General features: G+C 36.3%; 1 protein-coding gene across 1 annotated transcript in view; it reads right to left on the bottom strand.

The window, feature by feature from the left end:
• TRIM37 (tripartite motif containing 37) overlaps nucleotides 1-27,374 on the bottom strand; it is a 129,989-nt gene that overhangs the window by 81,879 nt on the left and 20,736 nt on the right. The window contains 6 exon segments of the mRNA XM_030295180.1: nucleotides 6,320-6,444; nucleotides 20,608-20,675; nucleotides 21,767-21,798; nucleotides 21,800-21,888; nucleotides 26,468-26,556; nucleotides 26,559-26,589. Of these exon segments, the coding sequence (XP_030151040.1) occupies nucleotides 6,320-6,444; nucleotides 20,608-20,675; nucleotides 21,767-21,798; nucleotides 21,800-21,888; nucleotides 26,468-26,556; nucleotides 26,559-26,589 (434 nt within the window).

The raw sequence follows: 27,374 nt of genomic DNA, 5'->3' as shown, positions 1-27,374 counted from the left end.
ATGGAAATAGGAAAAGGAAGGGTGCTTAAGTGAGGAACCTAAAATATGAAACAGATATAAGGAAGTTTAGAAAAAAACAAAAGAAACAGCAAAAGACATCACAATAAATCCCCAACTTCAGTCTCTAAAACAAATTATGAGGAATATTGATGACCTTAAATATTTTAAGAATATTAACTTGGAAATACCATTTTATGGAATAAGAATACATAATCACCTAGGGGCAAATAGAGTGGATAAGCAACAATTTCTTGGCAAGGCAAGATTACCTCAGGCAACTTAACTTTAGTTCCATACATTCTTCTCTAAAGAGAACTGAACTACAACACAACCACAGGATATACCCTCAGATATGTGAACAGTCTACAGTACTGTCATTCAAACACTTCAAAAGTCAGTCAATAAAACATTTATGATAAAGACACTATCATATACAGTATTATAACATAAAATATTCTGTATTTAATAAATAAAATTATAGAGGCGCCTGGGTGGCTCAGGTTGAGCAACCGACTTCGGCTCAGGTCATGATCTCACGGTTTGTGAGTTTGAGCCCCGCGTCGGACTCTGTGCTGACAGCTCAGAGCCTGGAACCTGCTTCTGATTTTGTGTCTCCCTCTCTCTCTGTCCCTCCCCCACTCATGCTCTGTCTCTCTCTGTCTCAAAACTAAATAAACATTTAAAAAAATGTTTTTAATAAATAAAATTAATAAAATTATAAATTTACCGAAAAGATAAACTGCAAGCCATTTCACTGTATCCTCAGATGTATCTTCTAAAGTTTAATTCATGAAAATTCATTATTACCAAAATAAAATATATGATAACATCTACAGCACTTTCACACTGTGATAGTGCCTAAAGAAATTAGTGGTTTGCCAGTGAAAACACAGCATAGATTTAAAAATATATTATTTTTTATTTTATGGTAAGTGTGTATAGCTAAATAGCTCATATCTTTTTCACATAAGTATGGGGTTTGCCCTGCAATAGTTAACTATATAGCTACTATCCTACCGTCAAACACCCCTAACCATATTCCAAGGCAGCTGTTACCTTTTCTTAAAACACTCATATTCCTCACTCCCAGATGTTTGCCTCGTTAATCTTTACTATTCTTTCAAGTAACAGATTAGAAGTCACGGTCCATTGAACGTCTGCTCTAACTTCTCTCCATTATGTTTCCGCACATTCAGTATACCAAACCCCAATTAGTAGAATGAATGTAAGCAGTACCTAGAAAGCCTACCTGGAACCACAAACCTAATCAGAGCTTCAAGGAAATGTCTCCAGGACAGTTTCCAAATTTGGTCAAGTCATGACATGCTTTTGTTTATAATTTCATGCAAGTTCCAATCATACCAGCGTTGGTTCATTCTCCCACCAAATTCATAACATCTTTCATAACGTTTTTTTCCACCATATCCTTAACATCCAGTGCTATACATTTCCTTTGTTGTTTTGGCTGGAAGACCAAACTATTATTTTGTCATATTTTTGTTAGCCACTAAGGGTCAAAAGAGTTCACCACAAAACTAAAAGGCCACTGCTAGAATGGGAGAAGATATTTGCAAATGACATTTCGGATAGCGGGTTAGTATCCAAATCAATAAAGAACTTATCAAACTCAACACCCAAAATACGAATAATTCAGTGAAGAAATAGACAAAAGACATGAACAGACACTTTTCCAAAGAAGACATCCAGATGGCTAATAGACACATGAAAAGACGCTCAACATCACTCATCATCAGGGAAAACAAATTAAAACCACAGAGATACCACCTCACACCTGTCAGAATGGCTAAAATTAACAACTCAGGCAACAACAGAGGTTGGCGAGGATGTGGAGAAAGAGGATCTCTTTTGCACTGTGAGTGGGAATGCAAACTGGTGCAGCCCTCTGGAAAACAGTCTGGAGGTTCTTCAAAAAGTTAAAAATGGAACTACCCTATGACCCAGCAATTGCACTACTATTTATCCAAGGGATATAGGTGTGCTGTTTCAGTGGGGCACATGCACCCCAATGTTTATAGCAGCACTATCAACAATAGCCAAAGTATGGAAAGAGCCCAAATGTCCATCAATAGAGGAAGGGATAAAGAACATATGGTATATATGGTATATATACACAATGGAGTATTAATTACTCAGCAATCAAAAAGAATGAAATCTTACTATTTGCAACAACATGGAGGAACTAGAGGGTATTATGCTAAGCGAAATTAGTCAAAGACAAGTATTGTATGACTTCACCCATATGTGGAATTTAAGATACAAAACAGATGAACATAAGGGAAGGGAAGCAAAAATCATATAAAAACAAGAAGGGGGACAAAACATAAGACACTCAAATACAGAGAACAAACTGAAGGTTGCTGGAGGGTTGTAGGGGGGGGCGGGGATGAGCTAAATGGGTAAGGGGCATTAAGGAAGACACTTTTTGGAATGAGCACTGGGTGTTATACATAGGGGATGAATCATTGGAATCTACTCTTGAAATCATTATTGCACTATATGCTAACTAACTTGGAGGTTAAATAAATAACCAAACATACATACATACATACATACGTACGTACATACATACATACATACATAAATACCAAAACACAAAATAAATAAGAGAAGGAGATGATACGTTTAACTCAGAACAGTGGAGTGGAAAGCTTAGGAGCTAAAGAGCTAAAATAGATCACTAAAGCTCACTGACCAAGAGAGTATAGTATGATGTGCCCAAGCTGTCACTTGCAAGAGAAAATGATCACATTCAGAGCACAGAAAACCTCTATCAATCCCAGGGTATTGTGATGTACTCCAAAAATGTATAATCTTTAGGGAAACTTTTTGAAAAATAACATTGTTAACAAATTAGTGCTATGTGGCAGCATTAAACAGGATGCATTATACAGCTGACCCACACTGTTCAAAGATCAATTGTAATTGATTACGAAATACTAGATTTTAATATATAATTCTATACTATTTAATATAGAATATACACCCAGTAAGATTATTAGTTTTTCTTCTCCCCTGTGTAGCACAATAGTGCTGAACATATAGTCTTTAATAAATAACACCGCACTTGTTCAATGACTTTTTATTCTCCATTGTGGCTCCATCACAAATCAACTGATGGAACTTAAGGCAATCCAGTCCTAAGATCTCAAAGCTTAGAAACATTCACCACTGCCTTTGTACATCTAAATTTGATCTGTAACTTAACGTTAACAAAGCTACAAGCCAAAATGTCCAGTAAGGCAGTAAATAAGCATTATTTGGGAGAGAAAGGGTCCTAAGGTGAACTTTATCTATGGAAAGCTCCTTAATTTGTCATACTTAAAAAAATTTTTTTTGGTCGTTTCCTCTTTGATGTCCCTCCTCCCTGCCTCCCTTGCTCCCTGCCCTCCCAATTTCAGTCCCTTCTATCTACACCAAAAAAAACAAGATAATGAAAAGGGACTGTTGGGGTTCTAAGCCACTTAGGCAGTTAGGGAACAGAAAGCAAAACAATCACTGGATGTAAGAGAGATTGACAAGAAATCTAAAGCAGAGAGGTGCCTGCCTAATGAGACACTGCAAGTAGTATCAGCATAGGAGTTTACCTATATTTGTGGTTCCCAAAATTGAGGACAGAATTACTCAGGATGCCCAAGATTCATTATCTAGACATCACCTCCAAATATGCCAGGCAATAGGCTTGGGAATTTGCATTATGGACAAACACTCCAGAGCTGGCTTTGACATGTGATCCATGCACTATACTTTGAATTGAAAAACATTTACCTTTATATATGGTATTTACATCAAAACTTACGTTTCATTCCGCGGTGATGGATGGTTCCAAAAAGGTATTCTTCAAAACTGAAATGACTGACCATGTTATCAAAGAGGCAGCCTTTCGATATTGGTGAACATCCTTAGTTCACCTAATCTACTTAAGGATAGCAAATACCAAGTACTTTTAGTAATATTCAGTTCTTGATTAAAATAGGAATATTATATCTGGCTTGTTAATTCAGAGAGAAATGAAGACTTAATAGTCAGTGAGATCTACCTGAGTTCTGGCTGTCAAAAGAACTTTACCCTTCTGTTTATAGGACTATGGGTGGTGATAATCCTCAGGAATGCATCTGTGATGAGGAACAAGGGCTTACACCAGAAATTCTAAACCAGGGGCAGTTTTACTCCTAGGAAGCATTTGGCAATGTCTGGAAATATTTTCATCACAACTATAAAGGAAAACATGCTACTGGGACACTGCTAAACATCTCACAATAAACAACAAAGCTCCCTCAACTCCACAGAAATTATCCTGATCAACAATGTCAAGGTTGAAAAACCCTGGCTTGCACTATTCAGAAGTTGAGTACCATCAATGCCCTGTGGCCATCAGAGGGCACCACATATCAGAGAAAAAGAAAAGACAATTATACATTTTTAAAACAAAGGCTATTTCCTTTAGGTAACACAGCCTTCAACATACTAAACATGTGGCAGTATTTCAAAGCCATCTTTAAAGTCTAAGATGGACTAAAATCTGCCATACCAACATTTTTATCTGAGGCAGTGGTTTAACCTCTCTTCTTAGGAACCAACTAAGGAGATTTTAAATGAACAAAACACAAATGCCTAGTTGCACCCAATGTTATAGACCATCTGTGCCCCCAAAATTTGTATGTGGAGGCTCTAATCCCCAATGTATTTGGAGACAGGACCTTTCCAAAAGAATCCCAAATGAATCTAATATACAGCTAATACAAGAAACCATTGCTCTAACACTACAGGGCAAAAATGCTTGAAAGAATATGCTGTTCAAAAGAATTCTAAGACTACCCAAGATAAAAACTAAAAGGAGGTAATTAAGATTACCTGAGGTCATAAGGGTGGGAAGGACCCTAACTCAATAAAGCTCGTGTCCTTAGAAGAGAAAAAGGTACCAGACACTGATCTCTGTGCTTGAGAGAAAAGGTGTTGTGAGGACACAGGGAGAAGGCTGTCTGTAAGCAAGCAAGAAGCCTCATCAGAAATCAGATTTCCTAGCACCTTGATCTCATACTTCTTGCATCCAGAACTATAAGAGAATAAACTTCTGTAGTAGAAACCACCCAATCTGTGTTATTTTGTTATGGCTGTTCAAGCAGACTAATCTATCTGCAGAGATTTTATTTCAAATGACCTGAGGTATGAACCAGCATTGGTAATTTTCAATAGAATCCCAACTGAGTCTAACATACAACTAATGCCAAGAACCACTGGTCTAATACCACAGTGCAAACATGCTTGAAAGAATATGCTGGTTCAAAAGGATTCTAAGACTGCCCAAGACAAAATAAAAGATGTATAGAACACAACCAGCTGTTTCCTCCCACCACCTTTTAGGATCTGGAGGTAACATCATGTCACCTTCAGAATCTTCTGGCATTTCATCCATATTCTGAGTTTTGTTTCTGGCAACATATATGTAAACAATGAGATATAAATTAAATTCAAAAGGTAAATAAAAGAATGACCATACTGCATCATGGATGGACCTTGAGGGCATTATGCTACATAAGTCAGAGAAAGACACATACCAAAAAAAAAAAAAAAGGGGGGGGGGTCAGACGGTATACACTTCGTTATAAAGTAAGTCATGGAGATATACTAGATAGCATGGTGACTATAGTCAAAACTGTACTGCAAATTTTAAAGTTGCTAAGAAAACAGATCTTAAAAGTTCTCATTATAAGAAAAGTTTTTTAACTGTTTATGGTGACAGATGTTAACTAGACTTACTGTGATCGTTCTGCAATACTTGAAAAGGTCAAATCATTATGTTGTACACTTGGAACTAATATGTTACATGTCAATTATATATCAATTTAAAAAAATGAACAGATAGTGATTAAATTGGGATCAGTTACTTTTTCTACAGAAGGTGATACTCCAGGAAGAAACTAACTTGAGAACAAACTGAGGGTTGATGGGGGGTGGGAGGGAGGGGAGGGTGGGTGATGGGTATTGAGTAGGGCACCTTTTGGGATGAGCACTGGGTGTTGAATGGAAACCAATTTGTCAATAAATTTCATATAAAAAAAAAAAAAAAGAAAAAGAAACTAACTCCTAATTCAAGATCATCTCTTTACAGTCAAAAGTGTAACTCCACCAGAATTTTTAACCAGATTTACATGTATATAAAGTTTACTAAACACACATCATTATAAATAACACCTTAAAAACATACAGTTAATTAAGAAAACTAACATTCTTTCGAAACAAGCATGTGCATATGCACATAAACGTTAAATGAAAATCAAGTTAAAAAACTATGTCGCACCTGGTAAAGTCTGGTGGAACAGGAGTGGTAACAAAGGACGCCATGGGCTTCCGATGAACTTGCTGAAACATCATGAGGATCTCTGAGCTCTTAGATATCAACTCACTCTTACTACAAGACCGCAGCTGTGTGAGGAAAACAATCAAATAAACAAAAGTAATATTCACTGGCATCAAAATCCTCAATAAAGAATAAAAATAGGAATTATTTTGGTCATATTCTAGAAAAAAAATGAGAAAAAATAGAATGACTCTTTCAAAGTGGTTTTGAGAGTTAAGAATCTACAAAGGATCTAAGTTATTTCCATTCTAACAGTAAAGTCACTGAAGAAATGTATTTGATTTTTTTTTTTTTTAGCATTTATTATTATTGAGAGACAGAGACAGACAGAACATGAGCATGGGAGGGGCAGAGAGAGGGGGCGACACAGAATCCGAAGCAGGCTTCAGGCTCTGAGCTGTCAGCACAGAGCCCAGCGCAGGGCTCGAACTCACAGACCTCGAGATCATGACCTGAGCCAAAGTCAGACACTTAACCGACTGAGCCATCCAGGCGCCCCAAGAAATGTATTTGATTTTAATGCATTTTTCTCACCTTGCACGTTAGCATAAATCCAACTATAAGCAAACACAACTGGCATAGAGAAGTTATTATATATACTAATGAACAAAACTCTATAGGTCAATAGCCATCAAACAAGGATTTCTCAAACTGCATTCCGAGAGAGAGAAATTAGGATGTAACAGACCCAGAGAAGTCTCTACTTCTATCAATTTGGAAAACACTACTTATGTAGTGCCAAAGGTTAAAAACTGAGAAATTCAACTCCAGTAAAATAAGCATAATAGTTAAAAGACTTTCTACTCCAGACAATCAATTTGAGTCTAATTCTGCCACACACTAATGACTTTCAGAGTCTGTTTATCTGTAAAACTGGAATCATATCTACCACTGCTTACTTCACTAGGACTGTTGTTAACAAGTATGAAGCCATATGTGAGACAGCTTTATAAACTGTTACAGGCTAAACAGTGCCTCCACCAAATTCCTGTTGGTCCTAACCCCGTAAGTAACTCAGAATGTTAACTATATTTGGAAATAAGGTCTTTAGAGGATACAAAGGGAAAGCAGTGTCTACAAGAGACACCTCAGGGGAAAACAAAACTTCTGACACTTTGATCTTAAAACTCCCAGTCACCAGAACTATAAGAAAATAAATTTCTATTGTTTAAGCCTCCTAGTCTGTGTTATTTTGTTAGGGATGCCCTAGCAAAGTAATACACTATCAAATGCCATACAGATGATATTCATAATACTCACTACAGTTAGGTTTATATTTTTTAAATGACAGTTGCTTATAACTCGTGAAGAATAATATGATACGATATGACTGGTATCATACGACAAATATCAAAACCTACAGCTTTTATAAAATATTTATTGAATGTGGGGCGCCTGGATGGCTCAGTCAGTTGAGCATCTGACACTTGCTTTTGGCTCAGGTCATAATCTCATGGTTCAGGGGATGGAGCCCCACACGGGGCTCTGCGCTAGCAGCAAGGAGCCTACTACGGATTTTCTCTCTCCCTTGCTCTCTGCACCTCCCCCATTCTCACTCACATGTTCTTGCTCTCAAAATAAACTCAAAAAAATTATAAATAAATAAATATTTAATGCCTATGATGAGTGTCCTTCCTTGACCCCATTTCCTCCAAAGGTAACTCACTCAAGTTTATCACTACCATGTGTTTCCACATGTATTACGTGTTCAGCAATGTTCTGAATGGTTTTAGACTTTACATAAATACGACCAAGCTACATCACCATGTAGCCTACATTTTTCACTTAACATTGCTTCTGAGATTTGTTTATTGGTATCTACAGATCTACTCATTTCAGCAGTTTTAAAGAATATCATTGCATGAATATAATATGTTATTTTCTCTGTCAATGAACATTCAGGTTGATTCCCATTCTTCATTATTAAAACTCTGGAGAGAAGACCCTTGTGCAGTTCCTTGTACACATATGCAAGTTTCTCTAGGATTTGAATTACTGGTTGAAACATACGACAACTTTAGCAGATATTAGCAAACTCCTCTCCAACATAGTTTACATCAGTACTACACAAGTTCCCTCTGCTGTATATTGTCAACATTTACATTTTTACCTATTAATTTCTGCCAACTAATGGGTGTAAAATGGCATTTTGTTGTGGTTTTAGTTTATATTACCAGACTAGCAATGAAACTTCACATTTACTGGTCTCTGTACACTTCTGTAAACTATCTGTTCATCTGCCTTGCCTACTTTTTGAGATTGCTTTAGTTATTTAGATTTAAACTGTATTTCTTTATAAATTCTGGATAGCAATTCCTGTTCAGGTTAGGAGTAACAAGTATCTTTTCCAAGTCTATGGCCTGTCATCCAAGTTGTTGAATTTCTTTTTTAAAGTTTGAATTTTAATGCATTCAAATCTATTTTGTACCTACTGTACCTTAAGAAATCTTCCTCTATCCCACATCAAAGGTATTCTCCTCTAAACTCCTCTAAAAATAATCAAATTTTGCTACTGATGTTTAGGTCTTTAGTCCACCTGGACCTAAGTCTTGTGTATAAAATGAAGATCAAATTTTATTTCCCACATGTACAAATGCCAATATTTGTTGAAAGGCCCATCCTTCTCCATTTCTGTCATGTAATGTATCAAGTCTCCACACATACTTGGGGTTCTGTTTCTGGGCTTTTTATTCTGTTACCTTCTCGAACTGTCCTTGTGCTGAAACTTGTGTCATAATTACTATGTTTTCACATTATGTCTTGATATATGACAGGAATTTTAACTTATTTTTTTAACCTAAGACTATGCTGGCTATATGGGGCCCCTTGCTCTTTCACATTAATATTGGAATTTTACCAAATTCTTAGAAAATTTATGTTGAAATAAAGGCTGAATTGCACTTGTAGAACAGTATCAATAGCACCTTTATAACATTGAATTTTCCCCTACATAAATACACCATATTCCATAAAATGTAGTAGGCTATAAATTATTAAACATTATTTTTATGTGCTAGTATGAAAAAAATCTTCACTAAATTATGGCTGTATTAACTGTTAAGACACATCCCATTTCAAATTTAATTTTTTTAATGTTTATTTTTGAGAGAGAGAGATGAAGAGAGCGGAAACGCGCATGTGGGGGAGAGGCAGAGAGAAGAGAGACACACAGAATCTGAAGCAGGCTCCAGGCTCTGAGCTGTCAGCACAAAGCCCCATGCCAGGCTTGAACCCACGAACCGCAAGATCATGACTCGAGCCAAAGTTGGACACTTAACCTGACTGGGCCACACAGGCGCCCAAGACATATCCCATATCAAAATAGCATAATATACATCTGAGAATCAATGAGATACTGGATGTTTCTTCATTCAACTCTAGTGTTTACAAAGGTCTCCAACACTTTTTACTAGATTTACTCAAAATCCTTAGTTTTTGTTATTTATGAACAGGATTATTTTCTGAGCTGTTAGCACAGAGCCTGACATGGGGCTTGAACTCATGAACTGCGAGATCATGACCTGAACCAGTCAGTTGCTTAACCGACTAAGTCACCCAGTCGCCCCAAACAGGATTATTTTCAATTAAGTTTTCTAGCCGATTATTTCCAATATTTGATTTCTGTCTTGATCACATATCCAGTAACCAAGATAAGCTCACTAAAAAGGTGTAAGTTACATACTTTCTACGTAGATAACCATATCCTCTACAAATAACCAATTTTATATCTTCCTTTTAAATATTTCTACCACATTTATTGTCTTGAGGCCCCTGGGTGGCTCATTATGAACAAATGAGTTAAGCCTGCTTCAGAGTCTGTGTCTCCCTCTCTCTGCCCCAACCCTGCTCACACTCTCTCTCTCAAAAGTAAACATTAGAAAAAAATTTTTAATTTATATATATATAGTTGTACCATATTTACTGTTTTAATTTAATACACAGGAGTCGCACACTCAGAAGTGAAACGACAATATGAAGCAACCCTGGATTCTTTATCAGAGCTCACAATTTTTACCATTTAGACTGTTTCCTATAAAATAAAGTTAAATGGGGGCGCCTGGGTGGCTCAGTCGGTTAAGCGTCCGACTTCAGCTCAGGTCACGATCTCGCGGTCTGTGAGTTCCAGCCCCGCGTCAGGCTCTGGGCTGATGGCTCAGAGCCTGGAGCCTGCTTCTGATTCTGTGTCTCCCTCTCTCTCTGCCCCTCCCCCGTTCATGCTCTGTCTCTCTCTGTCCCAAAAATAAATAAACGTTAAAAAAATTTTTTTTTTCAACGTTTATTTATTTTTGAGACAGAGAGAGACAGAGCATGAACGGGGGAGGGGCAGAGAGAGAGGGAGACACAGAATCTGAAACAGGCTCCAGGCTCTGAGCCATCAGCACAGAGCCTGACGCGGGGCTGGAACTCACGAACCGTGAGATCGTGACCTGAGCTGAAGTCGGACGCTTAACCGACTGAGCCACCCAGGCGCCCCCAAAAAAAATTTTTAATAAAAAAAAAATAAATAAAGTTAAATGTTTAGGTGCCTGGGTAGCTCAGTTGGTTAAGTGTCCGATTTCAGGTCAGGTCATGAATTCGCGGTTCATGGGTTCAAGCCCCGCATCAGGCTCTGTGCTGACAGCTCGGAGCCTGGAGCCTGTTTTAGATTCCATGTCTCTCTCTCTCTCACTCTGTTCCTCCCCTGCTTGAGCTCTCTCTCTCTCTCAAAAATAAAGATTAAAAGAATAAAATAAAGTTAATGTAGTTCCCTTTTATTTTTTTAATGTTTATTTTTTTTGAGAGAGAGACAGAGAGCGAGTGGGGACAGGCAGAGAGGGAGACACAGAATTCGAAGCAGTCTCCAGACTCCAAGCTGTCAGGACAGAGCCTGATGCAGGGCTCAAACTTGTTCCTTTTTAGTCTTAGTTTGCTAAGTAATTTAGCCATGAATGAAGATCAAATATAATAATGTTACTTTAAAAATTAATATTATCCTGTTCATTTTTATTTAAATGTTCATATAGTTTTGCTCTGTAATCTCTTGAGTTATAATCAAGAAGATTTTTCTGATAGTGAAACATTCCTTTCATTCCTTTGAGTAACCCTACTTGACCTGGCTTTTTCGTTCTTTATTATGATTTTATTTTTTAGTAATCTCTACATCCAACCTGGGACTTGAACTCAAAATCCTGAGATCAACTGTCACATACTCCACTGAGCCATCCCACTGGTCTTGCGCTCATTTGTTTTTGTACATATCCTACTGATTTTTAACTGCCTATATATTTAAGATTTTGGCATTTATGTTAAAATAAAATTGAGCTTTGGGGTGCCTGAGTGGCTCAGTCAGTTAAGCATCTGACTTCAGCTCAGGTCATGATCTCACAGTTCATGAGTTCAAGCCCTGCCTCAAGCTCTGCACTGACAGCACCAAGCCAGCTTGGGTTTCTCTCTCTCTCTCCCTCTCTATCCCTCCCCCATGTTCTCTCTCTCAAGTAAATAAACTTTAAAAATAAAATTTGAGCTTTAATTTTCTTACATTGTTCTTATGACAAGGTTATTAATATTAGTGTTATACAGTCTTGAATGAGATCTAGTACTTTGGTATTCTCTAAGAAAAAATTACTTGATAGGCAAAAGACATTTAAAAATTTGGTAAAAATTTTCCATTAGTCTGAATTTGATGTCTTTAGAAGGAGACTTATCAACAATATAATTTACTTAATGTTTCTTGTTTAAGTTATATACTTAAGTGACTCTAGACAATTACAATTTCCTAAAAATTATCCTCGTCATGTAGATTCTACCTCAATAATGTTGCTCATATTTGTAAAGCACACAGAACACTGGTATAAATATTTACTTTTAAAAATGATTATTATTTAAATTTCTACTGCATCTGTAGTTATATCCCAATTCTTCTTCCCAATACAATATTGAACACTTCCTTCAATTTTCTTGATAACCGTGCTAGAATTATCTTCTATTTAATGCATGCTTTTCAAAGATCCAATATTGGGTATGCTGATACTCCCAACTATTTCATGGCTCTCTTTTTTGTGAATTACATCACTATCTTCATGATTTATTTCCATTTTATGCTTCTACACTATTGTTCCTTTATTAGCCTCTTTAGTTGAACACAACTCATTCATTCATAATTTTCTTAAATCGCACTTTAGACTATGTCTTCTTCTAAATATCCATTAGCGAAGTCTGGTATTTTAATAATTTATCATTTTTTTATTTTCTTAGAAATTTTCTTAAATGTTTATTTGAGAGAGAGCAAGCGAGCCCACATGCAGGGGTGGGGTAGAGGGTAGAAGGGGACAGAGGATCTGAAGCCGGCTCTGTGCTGACAGCAGAGAGAGCGATGTGGGGCTCAAACTCATAAACCATGAGGTCATGACCTGAGCCAAAGTCAGACTCAATTGACTGAGCCACCCAGGCACCCCAATAATTTATCATTTCAATTGCAATTCCTCTTAAGCTCAAGAACAATGTAGATATTTAACATATTTCAGTGTATATTTGAATACATATGATTTTTAAAATAATATTGGTGTTTGATGTCTACCTTAACTATACTGTGGTCACAGAACATGTTCTTTACATAAGTTTCTGAAATTTCTTCAGACTTCTATATAACTTAGTACTTGGCTAGGTATTGAAACTTTTTTTTAAGTTTATTTATTTATTTTGACAGAGACAGAAACAGGCAGAGAGAGAGACACAATCCCAAGGAGGCTCCATACTGTCACTGCAGAGCCCGATGTGGGGCTTGAACCCACAAAATTGTGAGATCATGACCTTGGCTAAAACCAGGAGTTGGACAGACAAGCCACCCAGGCACTGCAAAATGATTTTTTTAATACTGGGTTTGCAAATAATTTTGTAAACTCCTTTTTATGGATTTTTAAAAAATGTTTATTTATTTATTTTGAGAGACAGAGAGAGAAAGAGAGAGAGCACGTGCACATGGGGGGGGGGGGGCAGAAACAGGGAGAGAGAGAATCCCAAGCAGGCTCTGTGCTGTCAGTGCAGAGCCCAATCAGGGGCTCGATCCCATGAACCGTGAGATCATGACCTGAGCTGAAATCAAGAGTCAGACAATTAAACAACTGAGCCACCCAGGCACCCCGGAGCAGTTTCATATGAACTGAAACAGAGCATGTATTCTTCATTTGGGGATGCAGGGCTCCCTATATACCTTTTATTTTTTTTTCCACATACCTTTTAGATAAAGCATCTTAATTTATTTTTTTTTCAAATACCCTGTATTCTTACAAACTTCTTTTAGTTGGTGCTATCAGTTTATTAAGTATTTAAAAACTCACTATAGTGATTTTATCAAAATCATTTAATTCTCTGCTTTCTACATTCTGAGTTTATCCTAGAATACAAAATCATAACTGTCCTATCTTCATACTCTTTTTTAAAAATTTTTTAGGTTTTATTTATTTTTGAGAGAGACAGAGAGACAGAGCATAAGTGGGGGAAGGGCAGAGAGAGAGGGAGACACAGAATCCAAAGCAGACTCCAGGAACTGAGCTGTCAGCACAAAGCCTGATGTGTGGCTCAAACCCATAAACCATGAAATCATGACCTGAGCCAAAGTCGGATGCTTAACCAACTGAGCCATTCAGGTGCCCCTCTTCTTATTCTTAAGGTAGACAGTTCCCTCTTTGTCAGTAGTCCTTTTTACACTAGTAATGTTTTTTTCCCCATTTTAAATTCCTCACCATTCTCTAGATCTATCTCTTATTAAGTAGATCATTGTGTGATTTTTTTAATTCAAATTAATCCTTTACATTTATTTTTTTATTACTGACATTAGTGTCATTCACTGACAATAATACTCAAAATCCAGAAACAATTACTCAGGTCAAGCCCTGCATTGAGCTTCATGCTGAGCATGGAGCCTGAACCTACTTAAAAAAAAAAAAAAAAAAAAAAAAAAAGTCGAAGATTGTTCAATCAGATTAAAACATTAGACCCAACTGCATGCAGCCTTTAAGACACAGACTTTAAATATTTAAAAACAAATATATTAAAAATAAAAAGACAGAATAAGATATGTCATGGTAACATGAGTTAAAAGGAAGATGATGTGGCTTTCTTAAATAGATTTCAAAGCAAAAAATTTATGATAAAGTCATTTCAGGGATGCCTTCAGGGTGGCTCAGTCAGTTAAGCATCTGACCCTTGATTTAGGTTCAGGTCATGATCTCATGGTTCATGAGATCAAGCCCATGTCCGGCTCTGGGCTGATAGTGCAGAGCCTGCCTGGATTCCCTTTCTCTCTCCCTCTCTCTCTCTCTCCATCTCTCTTTCAAATAAATAAACTAAAAAAAAAAAAAAAAAAAAAAGGCATTTCACAGTGATGTTGGAAACAATTAAGAGGATGTAACAATCCTAGACATTTAGGACCTTAATAGTATGGCTTCAAAATACATGAAGCAAAAACCGATTGAACTGCCAGAAGAAAAGACAAATAAATACACAATTATTGCTGAAAATGTCAACAACCCTCTCTCAATAATCAAACAAGTAGAAAGAAAATCTACAATATAGTAGACTTGAACAACATCACCAACCAACCTGATCTCAAGACACTGCAATCAGAAAAAAACCAAACATCTGGAAACTAAGTAATATGGCTCAAAGAATAACTCACAAAGGAAGAAAATATTTTGAACAGAAATGTCTCAGATTACTAACCCCAGGTTCCATCTTAAGATTTCAGAAAAAGCAAATTAAATTCAAACTAAGCAAAAGAAAGAAAACAATTAGATCAAAACAAAAATCAAGGAAACAGAAAACAAAAACAACAGAGAAAAACAAAAGCCAGGTTCTTTGAAAACATCAGGAAAAATAGATATCCTCTAGCCAAACTGATCAGGCAAAAAAGACACAAACTACCAATACCAGGAAAAAGAAGAGGTAATATCACTGCATTCTACAAATTTAAAAGGATAACAAGAGGGGGTGCTTGGGTGGCTCTGTCAGGTGGATAGCCGACTCTTGATTTCTGCTCAGGTCATGATCTCAGGGTCGAGGGATAGAGCCCCATGTCACGCTCTATCCACGCTGAGCATGGGGTCTGCATAAGATTCTCTCTCTACCTCTAGCCCTCTCCCCTGCTCATGAGCTCTAAAATAAAAACAAATTAAAAAAAAAAAAGGATAAGTGAATATTAAGAACTATGTGCCAATAAATCTGGCAAATTCAAATGAAATAATTCCTTAAAGACCGAAACCACCAAAGCCTACTCAAGAAATAAGTAATATAAACTGCTCTATGTCTATTAAAGGAATTGAATTTGTAGTTGAAAACCACTCCACAAAGAAGGCCCCGGGGTGGTGGTGGGAGGATGAGCGGGGAGGGTTGGCGGGAAGTGGGTGTGGGGAGACGAACCCAATAAAAAAAAGAAAACAAGGCCCAAATGTCTTCACTGGTGAATTCTATCAAACTTCTAAAGGAACACCGACTCTACAGAACTTATTCCAGAAAACTGAAGAGGGCATACTTTAAAATTCTTTGAGACCATCATTACTCTAATAACAATACCAGACAAGATACTCTGAGAAAAGAAAACTATCATCTAATATTTCTGAGGCATAAAAATGCAAAAATTATACACAAAATCTTTTCTAATCAAATCCAATAATTCATTAAAAGGACAGTACATTGACCAAACCAAGGTTTTTAACCCAGAAGTACAAAGTTCATTTAATACTAAAAATAGTAATAATCCATATTAAGAAAAAGGAAAACCATATAACCTTGATACATGTAGAAAAAGAATTTGACAAAATCCCACATTCATTCCTAATGAAAATTCTCATCAAATAGGAACAGAATTCCAAAACCTGATAAAGAATATCTACATTAAACATCCAGCTAACATCATACTTAAATCAACATTATACTAGAAGTTCTGGTCAGTAAAATCCTGACAGGAACTACATAAAACGCAGATCAAAAAGAAAATTGTGTGTATTCAGAGATAACATGATTATCTGCAGGCAAACCCAGAAATCTACAAAATAGTTACTAGAACTAAACTAAATCTAGCAAGATGGAAGCATACAAGACCAATATACAGGGGCGACTGAGTGGCTCAGTCAGTTGAGCAGCCGACTTCAGCTCAGGTCATGATCTCAGGGTTCGTGAGTTCGAGCCCCTCATCAGGCTCAGTGCTGACAGCTCAGAGCCTGGAACCTGCTTCCGATTCTGTGTTTCCCTCTCTCTCTGCTCCTCCCCCACTCACAATGTGTCTCCCTCTGTCTCTCAAAAATGAATAAACGTTAAAAAAAAAAAACAAAAACTAATATACAAAAACCAACTGTATAAGCACAAAAAATCAGAAATGAACAATTTTTAAAGACACTATTTACTATAACATTAAGAATTCTGAAATACTGAATAAATCAGACGTAAGATGTGAAAAACTTCTATCCTGAAAACTACAAAACACTGCTGAAATTATAAAAGACCTAAATAAAGAGTCTTCATGAACAAAGATTCAATATTAAGATGTCACATCTACCTAAACTAATTTATAGATCCAATGCAATTTAAATAAAACCCCAAAACTCTTTGTGGTAGAAGTTAACAAGCTGATGGGGCACCTGGGTGGCTCAGCTGGTTGAACATCTGACTCTTGATCTCGGCTCAGGATGTGATCTCATGGTTCTCAGGATCAAGCCCTGAGTTAGACTTCCCACTGTTGTCACAGATTGGGATTGGGATTCTCTCCGTCCCTCTCTCCCTGCCTCTCTCTGGCTCACACATGCGGGCTCTCTTTTTCTCTAAAAATAAATAATAAACATAACGCATTCTCTCTCAAAATAAATAAATAATAATAAAAAAAGAAATTAATAAGCTGATGCTAAAATTTATAGAAATGCAAAGGACCTGGAATAGCTAAAACAACTCTAAAAAAGAGAAGAGTGAAGTTGGAGAGTTAACACTTTTATTCTAAAGCTGCAGTAATGATGGGAATGCAAGCTGGTGCAGCCACTGTGGAAAACAGTATGGAGATTCCTCAAAAAACTAAAAATAGAACTACCCTACAACCCAGCAATTGCACTAGTAGGTATTTATCCAAGGGATACAGGTATGCTGTTTCCAAGGGACACGTGCACCCCAATGTTTATAGCAGCACTATCAATAAGAGCCAAAGTATGGAAAGAGCCCTAATGTCCATCGATGGATGGATGGATAAAGATGTGGTATATATACATATACAATGGAGTATTACTCGACAATCAAAAAGAATGAAGTCTTGCCATCTGCAGCTTCATGGATGAACTGGAGGGTATTATGCTAAGTGAAATTAGTCAGAGAAAGACAAGTATTATATGACTTCACTCATATGAGGACTTTAAGAGACAACAGATGAACATAAGGGAAGGGAAACAAAAATAATATAAAAAAGGGAGAGGGACAAAACATAAGAGACTCATAAATATGGAGAACAAACAGGGTTACAGGAGGGGTTGTGGGAAGGGGGATGGGCTAAATGGGTAAGGGGCACTAAGGAATCTACTCCTGAAATCATGGTTGAACTAATTTGGATGTAAATTTTTAAAAAAAATAAATTAAAAATTAAAAAAAAAATAGTGATAACTACTTAGCAAGTAATTACCATATGCCAGGCATTATATTCTCATTCAATCCTATAGCCATTCTAATAATTAGATATTATTGTGACTGGTTTATGGAGAGGGAAACTGAATTAAGCAGTTTGCCCATGGCTGCACATGCACTGTCCTGGTCTCTGAAGTACACACTACTAAACTGTATTCTTCTTAAGCCTAAGTAAAGATTGAGCATATAGGATTGGAGACAGCCTCTTCCCATTTATTTTCTCGACTGTAAATGTGTTAAGTGCATGGGGTCCTTGGATGGAGGGGGAATTAGAGAAAATAAAAAAATCTGTTCTTCAGATAGCCCAAGATACTAGTTTCCTAGAAAGAAATAAGGAGAAAGCAGATACTAAAGGAAACATAAAATATCTATATAGCTTTTTTTTTTCCCCAGGTGAGCAAAGTTTATAGAAGAAATATACTCTAGTTAAAAACTGAACAGAGAAATGTATAAAATAATCCCACCAGAGAAGATTGCTATTAATAGTTTGTGTATACTTTCCGGGATTTCTCCCACATATAATTCTTTTAAAATAAGATCATTATAGGGGTACCTCGGTGGCTCAGTCCATTAAGCATCCAACTTCAGCTCAGGCCATGATCTCATAGTTCGTGAGTTTGAGCCCCACATCGGGCTCTGTGCTAACAGCTCAGAGCCTGGAGCCTGCTTCAGATTCTGTGCCTCCTCTCTCTCTGCCCCTCCCCTCCCCGCGCAGACTGACTCTCTCTCTCTCATCTCAAGAGTCTCTCTCTGTCCTCCTCGGGTCTATGCCGAGCTCTACCAATCGATCATCGTCGTCCTCATCTCTCTCCTCTCACCTAACATTAAAACAAAATGTTAAATAAGATCATTAGGTACACACATACTTTTCATCTAATAATATGTTACATAAATTTTTTAATGCCTTTATTTTTTCCTGGGAGTTCTTGGTGTTACATTGTCTGAATCTACAATAATTTATCTAATATTTCTATTGATTTGGACATTTAAATTAGTTTTAAATTTTTCATTATAACAAATATTCTACAATAAACATTTTTATGTAAACATTTTTCAATGTGTATAAAATAAATGTAGAAGTGCAACTGTGCAAGTCAAAGGAAAGGCATATTTAAATTTTTAAGGACTAATGTCAAATATCCTGTGTTTTCTATTTCTGACCCATCACTGTACAAAAGTGCCTATTCCCTTCATATTTTTGCCAATACTGGGTATTATTAATCTTTTTAACATTTGCCAGTGTGAAGAGTGAATTGTATCTTTATTTTTTATTTAACTGTTAAGTTACTAAGCATCTTTTCATTTGTTTATTTGGCCACTTATATTTTTTCTGTGAATTCCCAATTCTATCTTCTTTTCTAATGGTAATTTAATAATTTTCTTATTAATTTTGATGAAGTTCACAGATATTAGGGATATTTTAGCATGTCTACTATATATATTACAAATTTGGTTTCCTAATTTGTCTTTTGACAAATTTTTCTTCTCCTCCTCCTGCTCTTTCCTCCTCCATTTCTTTCTCCTCCTGCTCCTCTTATCTTTCTGTCACTCTCTCTGCCATATAGATGTTTATAATTCTTTTGCCAAAGGTTTATGACCTTTGGACTTCAGGTATTTATTAGAAAGCCATTTGATAGTCCCAAGAGTATACAAATATCAATTCATGTTTTCTTCTAGTACTTTAATTTTTTTCATAATCAATATTTGATCTAAGTTGATTTCATTCAAATTTAGTTAGGAATCTAGGTTTTCATGTAAAACCATCTGCTTTAAAATGTTTTAAAAATATTGTGTTAGCATATGAGTCAAATAAAACAACCCTGGTGACCAGATTTGGCCATAGAATGACCAAAAAATAAATAAATAAATAAATAAAGCTATAGTAATGAAAAATAGTGTGGTATTGGCATAAAAATAAATCAGTGGAACAAAACAGAGTCTAAAAATAGACCAATGTATATATGGACAACTAGTTTTTTAAAAAGGTACAAGGACAATTCAGTGTAGAAAGGCTGGTCTTCAACAAATGGTGCTAGAAAAAACAGCCATAAACAAATAACAAAAACAAAACTACATTGGATCCACACCTCACATTAAAAAACACAATAGCGTGCCTGGATGGCTCAGTTGGTTAAGCGTCCAACTCTTGGTTTCAGTTCAGGTGATAATCTCATGGTTCATGAGATCGAGACCCATGTCGGGCTCTGCACTGACAGTGTGGAGCCTACTTGGGATTCCCTCTCTTCCTCTCAGGGAGTCCCTGCCTTTCTCTCAAAATAAATAAGTAAACATTAAAAAAAAAATAATAACATAAAATTCAAAGACAACCATAAAACTAAATATAAAAACCAAAAACTACAAAACCTCTGCAAGAAAACGTTAAGAAAAACTTTTTGCAATGTTGCATTAGGTAAAAATTTCTTAGCTATGACCTCAAAAGACACTTCAATAAAGAAGATAAAGGGATGGCAAGTAAGTTCACAAAAGGATGCTTAACAACATTAGTTATAAGACAAATGCAAACTAAAGCCATAATAAATAATTTTTAAAGCCTGTGGACAGATTTTATTAAATTTCATTTATTATTTCATCACCTGGTGCTCTACCTCCTGAAGTAGGGATTCCAACAGCTCTGTTTCTTGTGTTAGAGAGGTCTTCTGACCTATTTAAAAACAGCAAAACACCAACACTGGTTTAAGAATAAAATTAACTTTCACTGAACATAGTCAATAACAAGAATCAATTTCAATTACATGAAACTTCACTATAGCTACCCTAAAAAATTTCACCAGAACTTTAAAAGGTTCCATTTAGGGGTACCTGGGTGACTCAGTTGGTTGAGCGTCTCACTCTTGATTCTGGCTCACGTCATGATCTCACAGTTGTGGGAACAAGTCCTGCATTGGGTTCTGCACTAATAGTGTGGAGCCTGCTTGGGCTTCTCTCTCCCTCTCCCTCTGCCCCTCCCCTGCTCGTGCACATACTCTCTAAAATAAGTAAACATTTAAAAAAAAAAAAAAGAAAAAGGTTCGATCTAATATTGTAGTAGCTTTGACAAGGGGATTTCAGAATCAACCATAACTATAGTTCCAGACAAACTGCAATTAAGGTCAATTAAATTCATAAAAGAATACATAATACTATACTCTGGAAAGACATTAAGGTTATTGTTCTTCTAAAGGAATATAAAAGATCTAGCAAAGTAAATTTTTTACTCAATCAACTCTTCTGAAGTAATTCCCCCCTGCAAAATTTAACTGTGGCTCAAAAAGAAGAATATAGTAAGTTGGCCAGATGTTACATTACATGTCAACAAAAGATATGTTCTTTAAACATAAAAACCTGTGAAACAAAAAACAATGCCCAGACAGGAACAGTCTTAAGAAGCTGAAACACACAAGAATAAACGAATTATCATTATAGAATTACTATTAAAAAGTAGAAAAAAAAAAGAAAAAACTTTAAAAAAAGGTAGAAATAAAAAAGAAAAAGAAGAAACCACTTTGCATGTTGGGGGGAAAAAAAAGATGATGAAAGGCAGGCATGTTTGCCAAATCAGGCCATTTCTAGACGCATACATACCCAAGAGGTTAGCAGGAGTTATATTAATTAGGTATAATATTATTTGATAAAGGGACATTTAATAACTGGAACTTTTATTTTTGAAACCAATCTTTTCCTCCCTAGCCTATTTGATTCTTTCTAGTTTGGCTCAAAGCATCAAATATCCCAACAGCATAGAAAACCACTCACCCATTAGTGTTATAAGCTTATTCTTCAGCTGTGTCTAATCGTGCAATCATCATCTCCACTGCATTCCTAATTTCCCGAACACGCTCATCTTTTGCATTTCGTACAGCTTCTACATTTCTTTCCTAGAAGGTGAACAAGTAAAAAAATTTGATTGAAGAATTTTCAAAATAGAAGCAAACATACATTAATGCAATGACTGCAATTATTCTTAAAGTCAGTGATTTCCTCTTTTATGTAAGCCAATAATACTTTTTTAAAAATGTTCATTTAATTTTACAAAATACAACATACTTTCCTGATAAAAATCCTCAAGGAAGTAGAGACAGAATGAACATACCTCGAGATCATAAAGGCCATATATGAAAAACCCACAATTAATACCATCCTTGAGAAAAACAGACCTTTCCCCCAAAGTTCAGGAACACGACAGGGATATCCACTCTCACCAGTGTTATTCAACATAGTGTTAGATAGCCTCAGCAATCAAACAACAAAAAGAAATAAAAGGCATCCAAATCTGCAAGGAGGAAGTCAAATTCTCACACTTCACAGACAACATGACTGGAACACCCAAAAGACTCTACCAAAAAAAACGCTAAAACTGACCCATGAATTCAGCAAAGTTGCAGGATATAAAATCAATGTACACAAATCAGCTGCATTTCTATACACCAATAATGAAGCAGCAGAAAGAGAATCAAGGAATCAATCCCATTTACAATTGCACCAAAAACCATAAAATACATAGGAATAAACCTAACCAAAATGAAAGATCTATGCACTAAGAAGTACAGAAAGTTTATGAAAGAAATTGAAGACACAAAGAAATGGAAAAACATTCCATGCTCATGGATTGGAAGAACAAATATTGTTAAAATGTTGACACTACCCAAAGCAATCTACATATTCAATGCAATCCCTATCAAATTAATACCAGCATTATTCACAGAGCTAGAACAAATAATTCTAAAATTTGTATGGAACCAGAAAGACCCTGAATAGCCAAAGTAATGTAGAAAAAGAAAACCAGGGGCGCCTGAGTGACTCAGGTGGTTAAGCATCTGGCCCCTGATTTCAGCTTAGGACATGATCTCACGGTTTGTGGGTTCAAGCCCCACATCCACATCGGGCATGGATGGCATGGATCCTGCTTGGGATTCTCTCTCTGCCCCTCCCCTGCTCATGCTCTCTCTCTCTCAAAATTAATAAACTTAAAAAGAAAAAATTAAAACAAAAAAATTAAAAAGAAAAAGAACCAAAGCTGGAGGCATCCCAATTCCAGACCTCAAGCTATATACAAAGCTGTAATCATCAAGACAGTACAGTACTGGCATAAAAACAGACACACAGATCAGTGAACAGAATAGAAAACCCAGAAATGGACCCATAAACATATGGCCAACTAATCTCTGACAAAGTAGTAAAGAATATCCAATGGAAAAAAGTCTCTTCAGCAAAGGTATTGGGAAAACTGGATAGAACATGCAGAAAAATAACCTGGACCAATTTCTTACACCATACACAAAAATAAACTAAAAATGGATGAAAGACCTAAACGTAAGACAGGAAGCCATTAAAATCCTAGAGAAGGCAGGCAGCAACCTCTTTGACGTTGGCCATAGTCACATCTTTGTGACGTTCTTACTAGTCACATCTTTAGAATCAAGGGAAACAAAAGCAAAAGTGAACTATTGGGACTTCATCAAGATAAAAAGCTTCTGCACGGCGAAGGAAACAACCAAAAAAACTAAAAGGCAGCCTACAAATGGGAGAAGATATTTGCAAATGACACATCTGATAAAGAGTATCCAAAACCCATGAAGAACTCAATACCCGAAAAACAAATAATCTACTGAAGAAATGGGCAAAAGACATGAATAGACACTTTTCCAAATAAGTGGCTAACATCCAGATGGCTAACAGACACATGAAAAGATGCTCAACATCACGTACCATCAGGGAAATACAAATCATAACCACAATGAGATACCACCTCACACTGGTCAGAGTGGCTAAAATGAACAATTCAGGCAACAAATGTTGGCGAGGATGTGGAGAAAGGGGAACCCTTTTGCACTGTTGGGAATGCAAACTGGTGCAGCCACTCTGGAAAACAGTATGGAGGTTCCTCAAAAAATTAAAAATAGAACTACCCTACAACCCAGGAGTTGCACTACTATGTATTTATCCAGAGGATAAAAATGCTGATTTGAAGGGACACATGCACCCCAATGTTTATAGCAGCGCTATCAACAACAGCCAAAGTATGGAAAAGCCTAAATGTCCACAGACTGATGGATGGATAAAGAATGTGGTGTGTGTATGTGTGCATATACACACATATATATAATGGAATATTGCTCAATGATGAAAAAGAATGAAATCTTGCCATTTGCAACAACATGGGTGGAAATGGAGGGTATTATGCTAAGCAAAATAAGTCAGTCAGAGAAAGACAAATACCATATGATTTCACTCATATGTGCAATTTAAGAAACAAAAAAGGGAAAGTGAAGAAAAATAAGATAAAAACAAAAAGGGAGACAAACAATAAGAGACTCTTAAATACAGAGAACAGAGGGTGGCTGGCAAGGAGTTGGGTGGGGGGAAGGGCTACATGGGCGATGGGCATTGAGAGCACTTGTTGGGATGAGCACTGGATATTACATGTACATTTAGTGATGAATCACTAAATTCTATTCCTAAAATCATTATTACACTGTATGTTAACTGCCTTGGATTTAAATTAAAAAATAAAATTAAATACATAAAAATAAAAATAAAGGAGTATATTAAATAGGGATCAAAACATCAGCATTACCTAATAAAGTATCAAAATATCAGCATTACCTAATAAAGGTCATACTGGAAGAAAAAAAATGTTTACTTATTTAGGGGGTGGGGGGGAGATAACGTGAGCAGAAGAGGGACAGAGAGAGAGAGAGAATCCAAAGCAGGCCCCTTGCTGTCAGTGCAGAGACTGACACAAGGCTCGATCACATGAACTGTGAGATCATGATCTGAGCTAAAATCAAGAATCAGAGGCTCAACCAACTGAGCCACCCAGGTGCCCCAAGCCAATAATACTTTTTAATTGTTTACATATCATAGGAAACTCACGGTTTTAAAAAACTGTGCACTGAACCAAATCAGGAATGATATTCTTAAAAATAAACAAAACATAATAAAGTACATGCTATTTTAACAGTGTAAGACAATTACAAAAAAAAATGTTTGGGGAGTCTGGCTGGCTCAGTCAGTGGAGTGTGAAACTCTTGATCTCTGGGTTGTGAGTTTGAGCCCCAGCTGGGTATAGAGATTACTTAAAAGTAAAATAAAATCTTAAAAAAAATGCTTCAGGTACCATATACAAAATACATACATACTCAAAGCCCCAATCATATCTCTGATAGAAAACCACTATACAAAAATAAAAATATACTAATACCAGGTTCACATCATGCAAAACCCTAGAACAAATAAAAACTCAAAAACCATTATCTATTCTTCGGGCGCCTGGGTGGCTCCATTGGTTAAGTGTCCAACTTCGGCTCAGGTCATGATCTCGCAGTTCATGAGTTTGAGCCCTGCATCAAGCTCTCTGCTGTCAGCACAGAGCCTGCTTTTCATCCTCTGTCCCTCTCTCTGCCCCCCTCCCCAACTTGCGTGAATGTGAGCGCGTGCTCTCTCACTGTGTCTCTAAAAAATACACATAAAAGAAAACATATCTATTCTAGTTTACATAGTTTTTAATTTTTTTCAGAACAGAGGGAAAAAAAAATAGAATTTTCAGAGACTCCAGAGTACATTGTAGATTTCATAATAGGATGCTACCAAAATTAAAAAAGCAATCTTCCTATAGTTATTGTTATTATAAATACAAACAATAAGAAAATCAACCTAGAATACCCTCCTTAACAACCAAATAATGTTGCCAAGAGAAAGAAAAGAAAGGTAGTTAGATGAAGTCCAAAGAGAAGTCTTTCAACTTGTTTATATTCCAAAACTACTTTGTAGGTAGCATACACACAACTCAGAACACTACTATAAACAACGGTTTGAATCTTCATTCCTGAAAGGGTAAAACAAAGATATCTTAAGTTAGGAATGGTCTGTAAAACTCACTAGTTACAACTGGCTTCTGGCAACATTAACAAAATATATTCAAAAGTACATTCAGTACTTAAAGTTTTGAAACTTAACACATTTCCCCAAATAGTATTTCAAATGGTAAATAGCTTACCAAAGCTGTTTGACCCATAAGGTATCTAAAGAGTAGTGTTAAATATTACTCTTTCAATTCTGCAGAGTTCTATTCAAGACATCGGAAACAGTTCATTTATTGGTAGCAGAAACTCTCCCAAAACCTGGGAGTCCAAAGAATGAATGACTTAATGACTTTTAAAAGTCAGTATTGATTGTTTAGGAGTCAATTATTGACTCTGTATCAAACAGGCTTATTTAACTCATTCATTGATTCTCTTAATTCTGCATAAGGCAATTCTCTTGGCTCCAACTGTGGAACAGGCCAGGGGTTTAGATGCAAAATTCCTTAGCTGTTTGAAGTTGGTAAAACTGACTATAATATACTTTATCAAATTTTCAAGTATCAATTTCAATATAATTGATTTGTACTGCAAAAACAATATATTATATATGATAAACTATAAAAGGATAATGATCTTTCAGTAGTAGTCTTACCACTTCTTGAACTAAGCTGATCAGTTCCATGAGACGCCGACGAAGTTTGGCTACTTCTTCATTCACTTTAGTAACATGCTGCTCATAATTTCTGCCAAAGGTTTAAAGGTATGTCCACCATGCTATTTGAAGTAATAAGAATAATTTTAGAACATTTTCTTTTACCTTATTCATTTACATTTCTTTATTAACACTCTATGGATGCTAATAAACTGGTTAGTAGTTTACTTTTTTGGCTGTCTTTACTTTGTTAAAATCAACCAGAGCTTCCTTAAAATCACTTGGCCCATATAGGAAATCCTTAAAGATTGTAGCATAGGGGTGGCTTGGGTGGCTCAGTCAGTCAAGCATCCAACTTCGGCACAGGTCATGATCTCACTGTCCATGAGTTCAAGCCCTACGTCAGGCTCTGTGCTGACAGTCAAAACCTAGAGCGAGCTTCAGATTCTGTGTCTCCATCTCTCTCTGCCCCTCCCCTGCTTGCGCACTCTCTCTCTCAAAAATAAACATTAAAAAAAATGTTTTTTAAAGAACTGTAGCAAAATGTTTACATTTATCTAGAAATCTTTACTCATTAAAAAGAACCAAAATCTTTAACCATGGTTCCAACCACCTGACACAACTTTATTTGCCACTTTCTTCTTCATCAGCACTAGCCTTTTCAAGTTCTCAAACTTCTTTTCAGTAGGCCTTTGCGAAAGTAACTCCTTCTTACTCAAAAACAATTTTCCTTCATCTTCCCTCCCCAAACTCTTCACCTTTTAATTACTATTCATCCTTGGGAGCTTAGCTCAGTCTTACAGGGTCAGGTCCCAAAGTTATTCACAGTTATCAGCACTGCATAAACATCCCTAATACCTATTACGACGATTAAATATACAGAACTGTTTGATATCTATATTGTTTA

Source organism: Lynx canadensis, chromosome E1 (assembly GCF_007474595.2).
Source record: "Lynx canadensis isolate LIC74 chromosome E1, mLynCan4.pri.v2, whole genome shotgun sequence".
Taxonomy (NCBI): domain Eukaryota; kingdom Metazoa; phylum Chordata; class Mammalia; order Carnivora; family Felidae; genus Lynx; species Lynx canadensis.
This window is presented reverse-complemented; position numbering and strand designations above follow the sequence as displayed.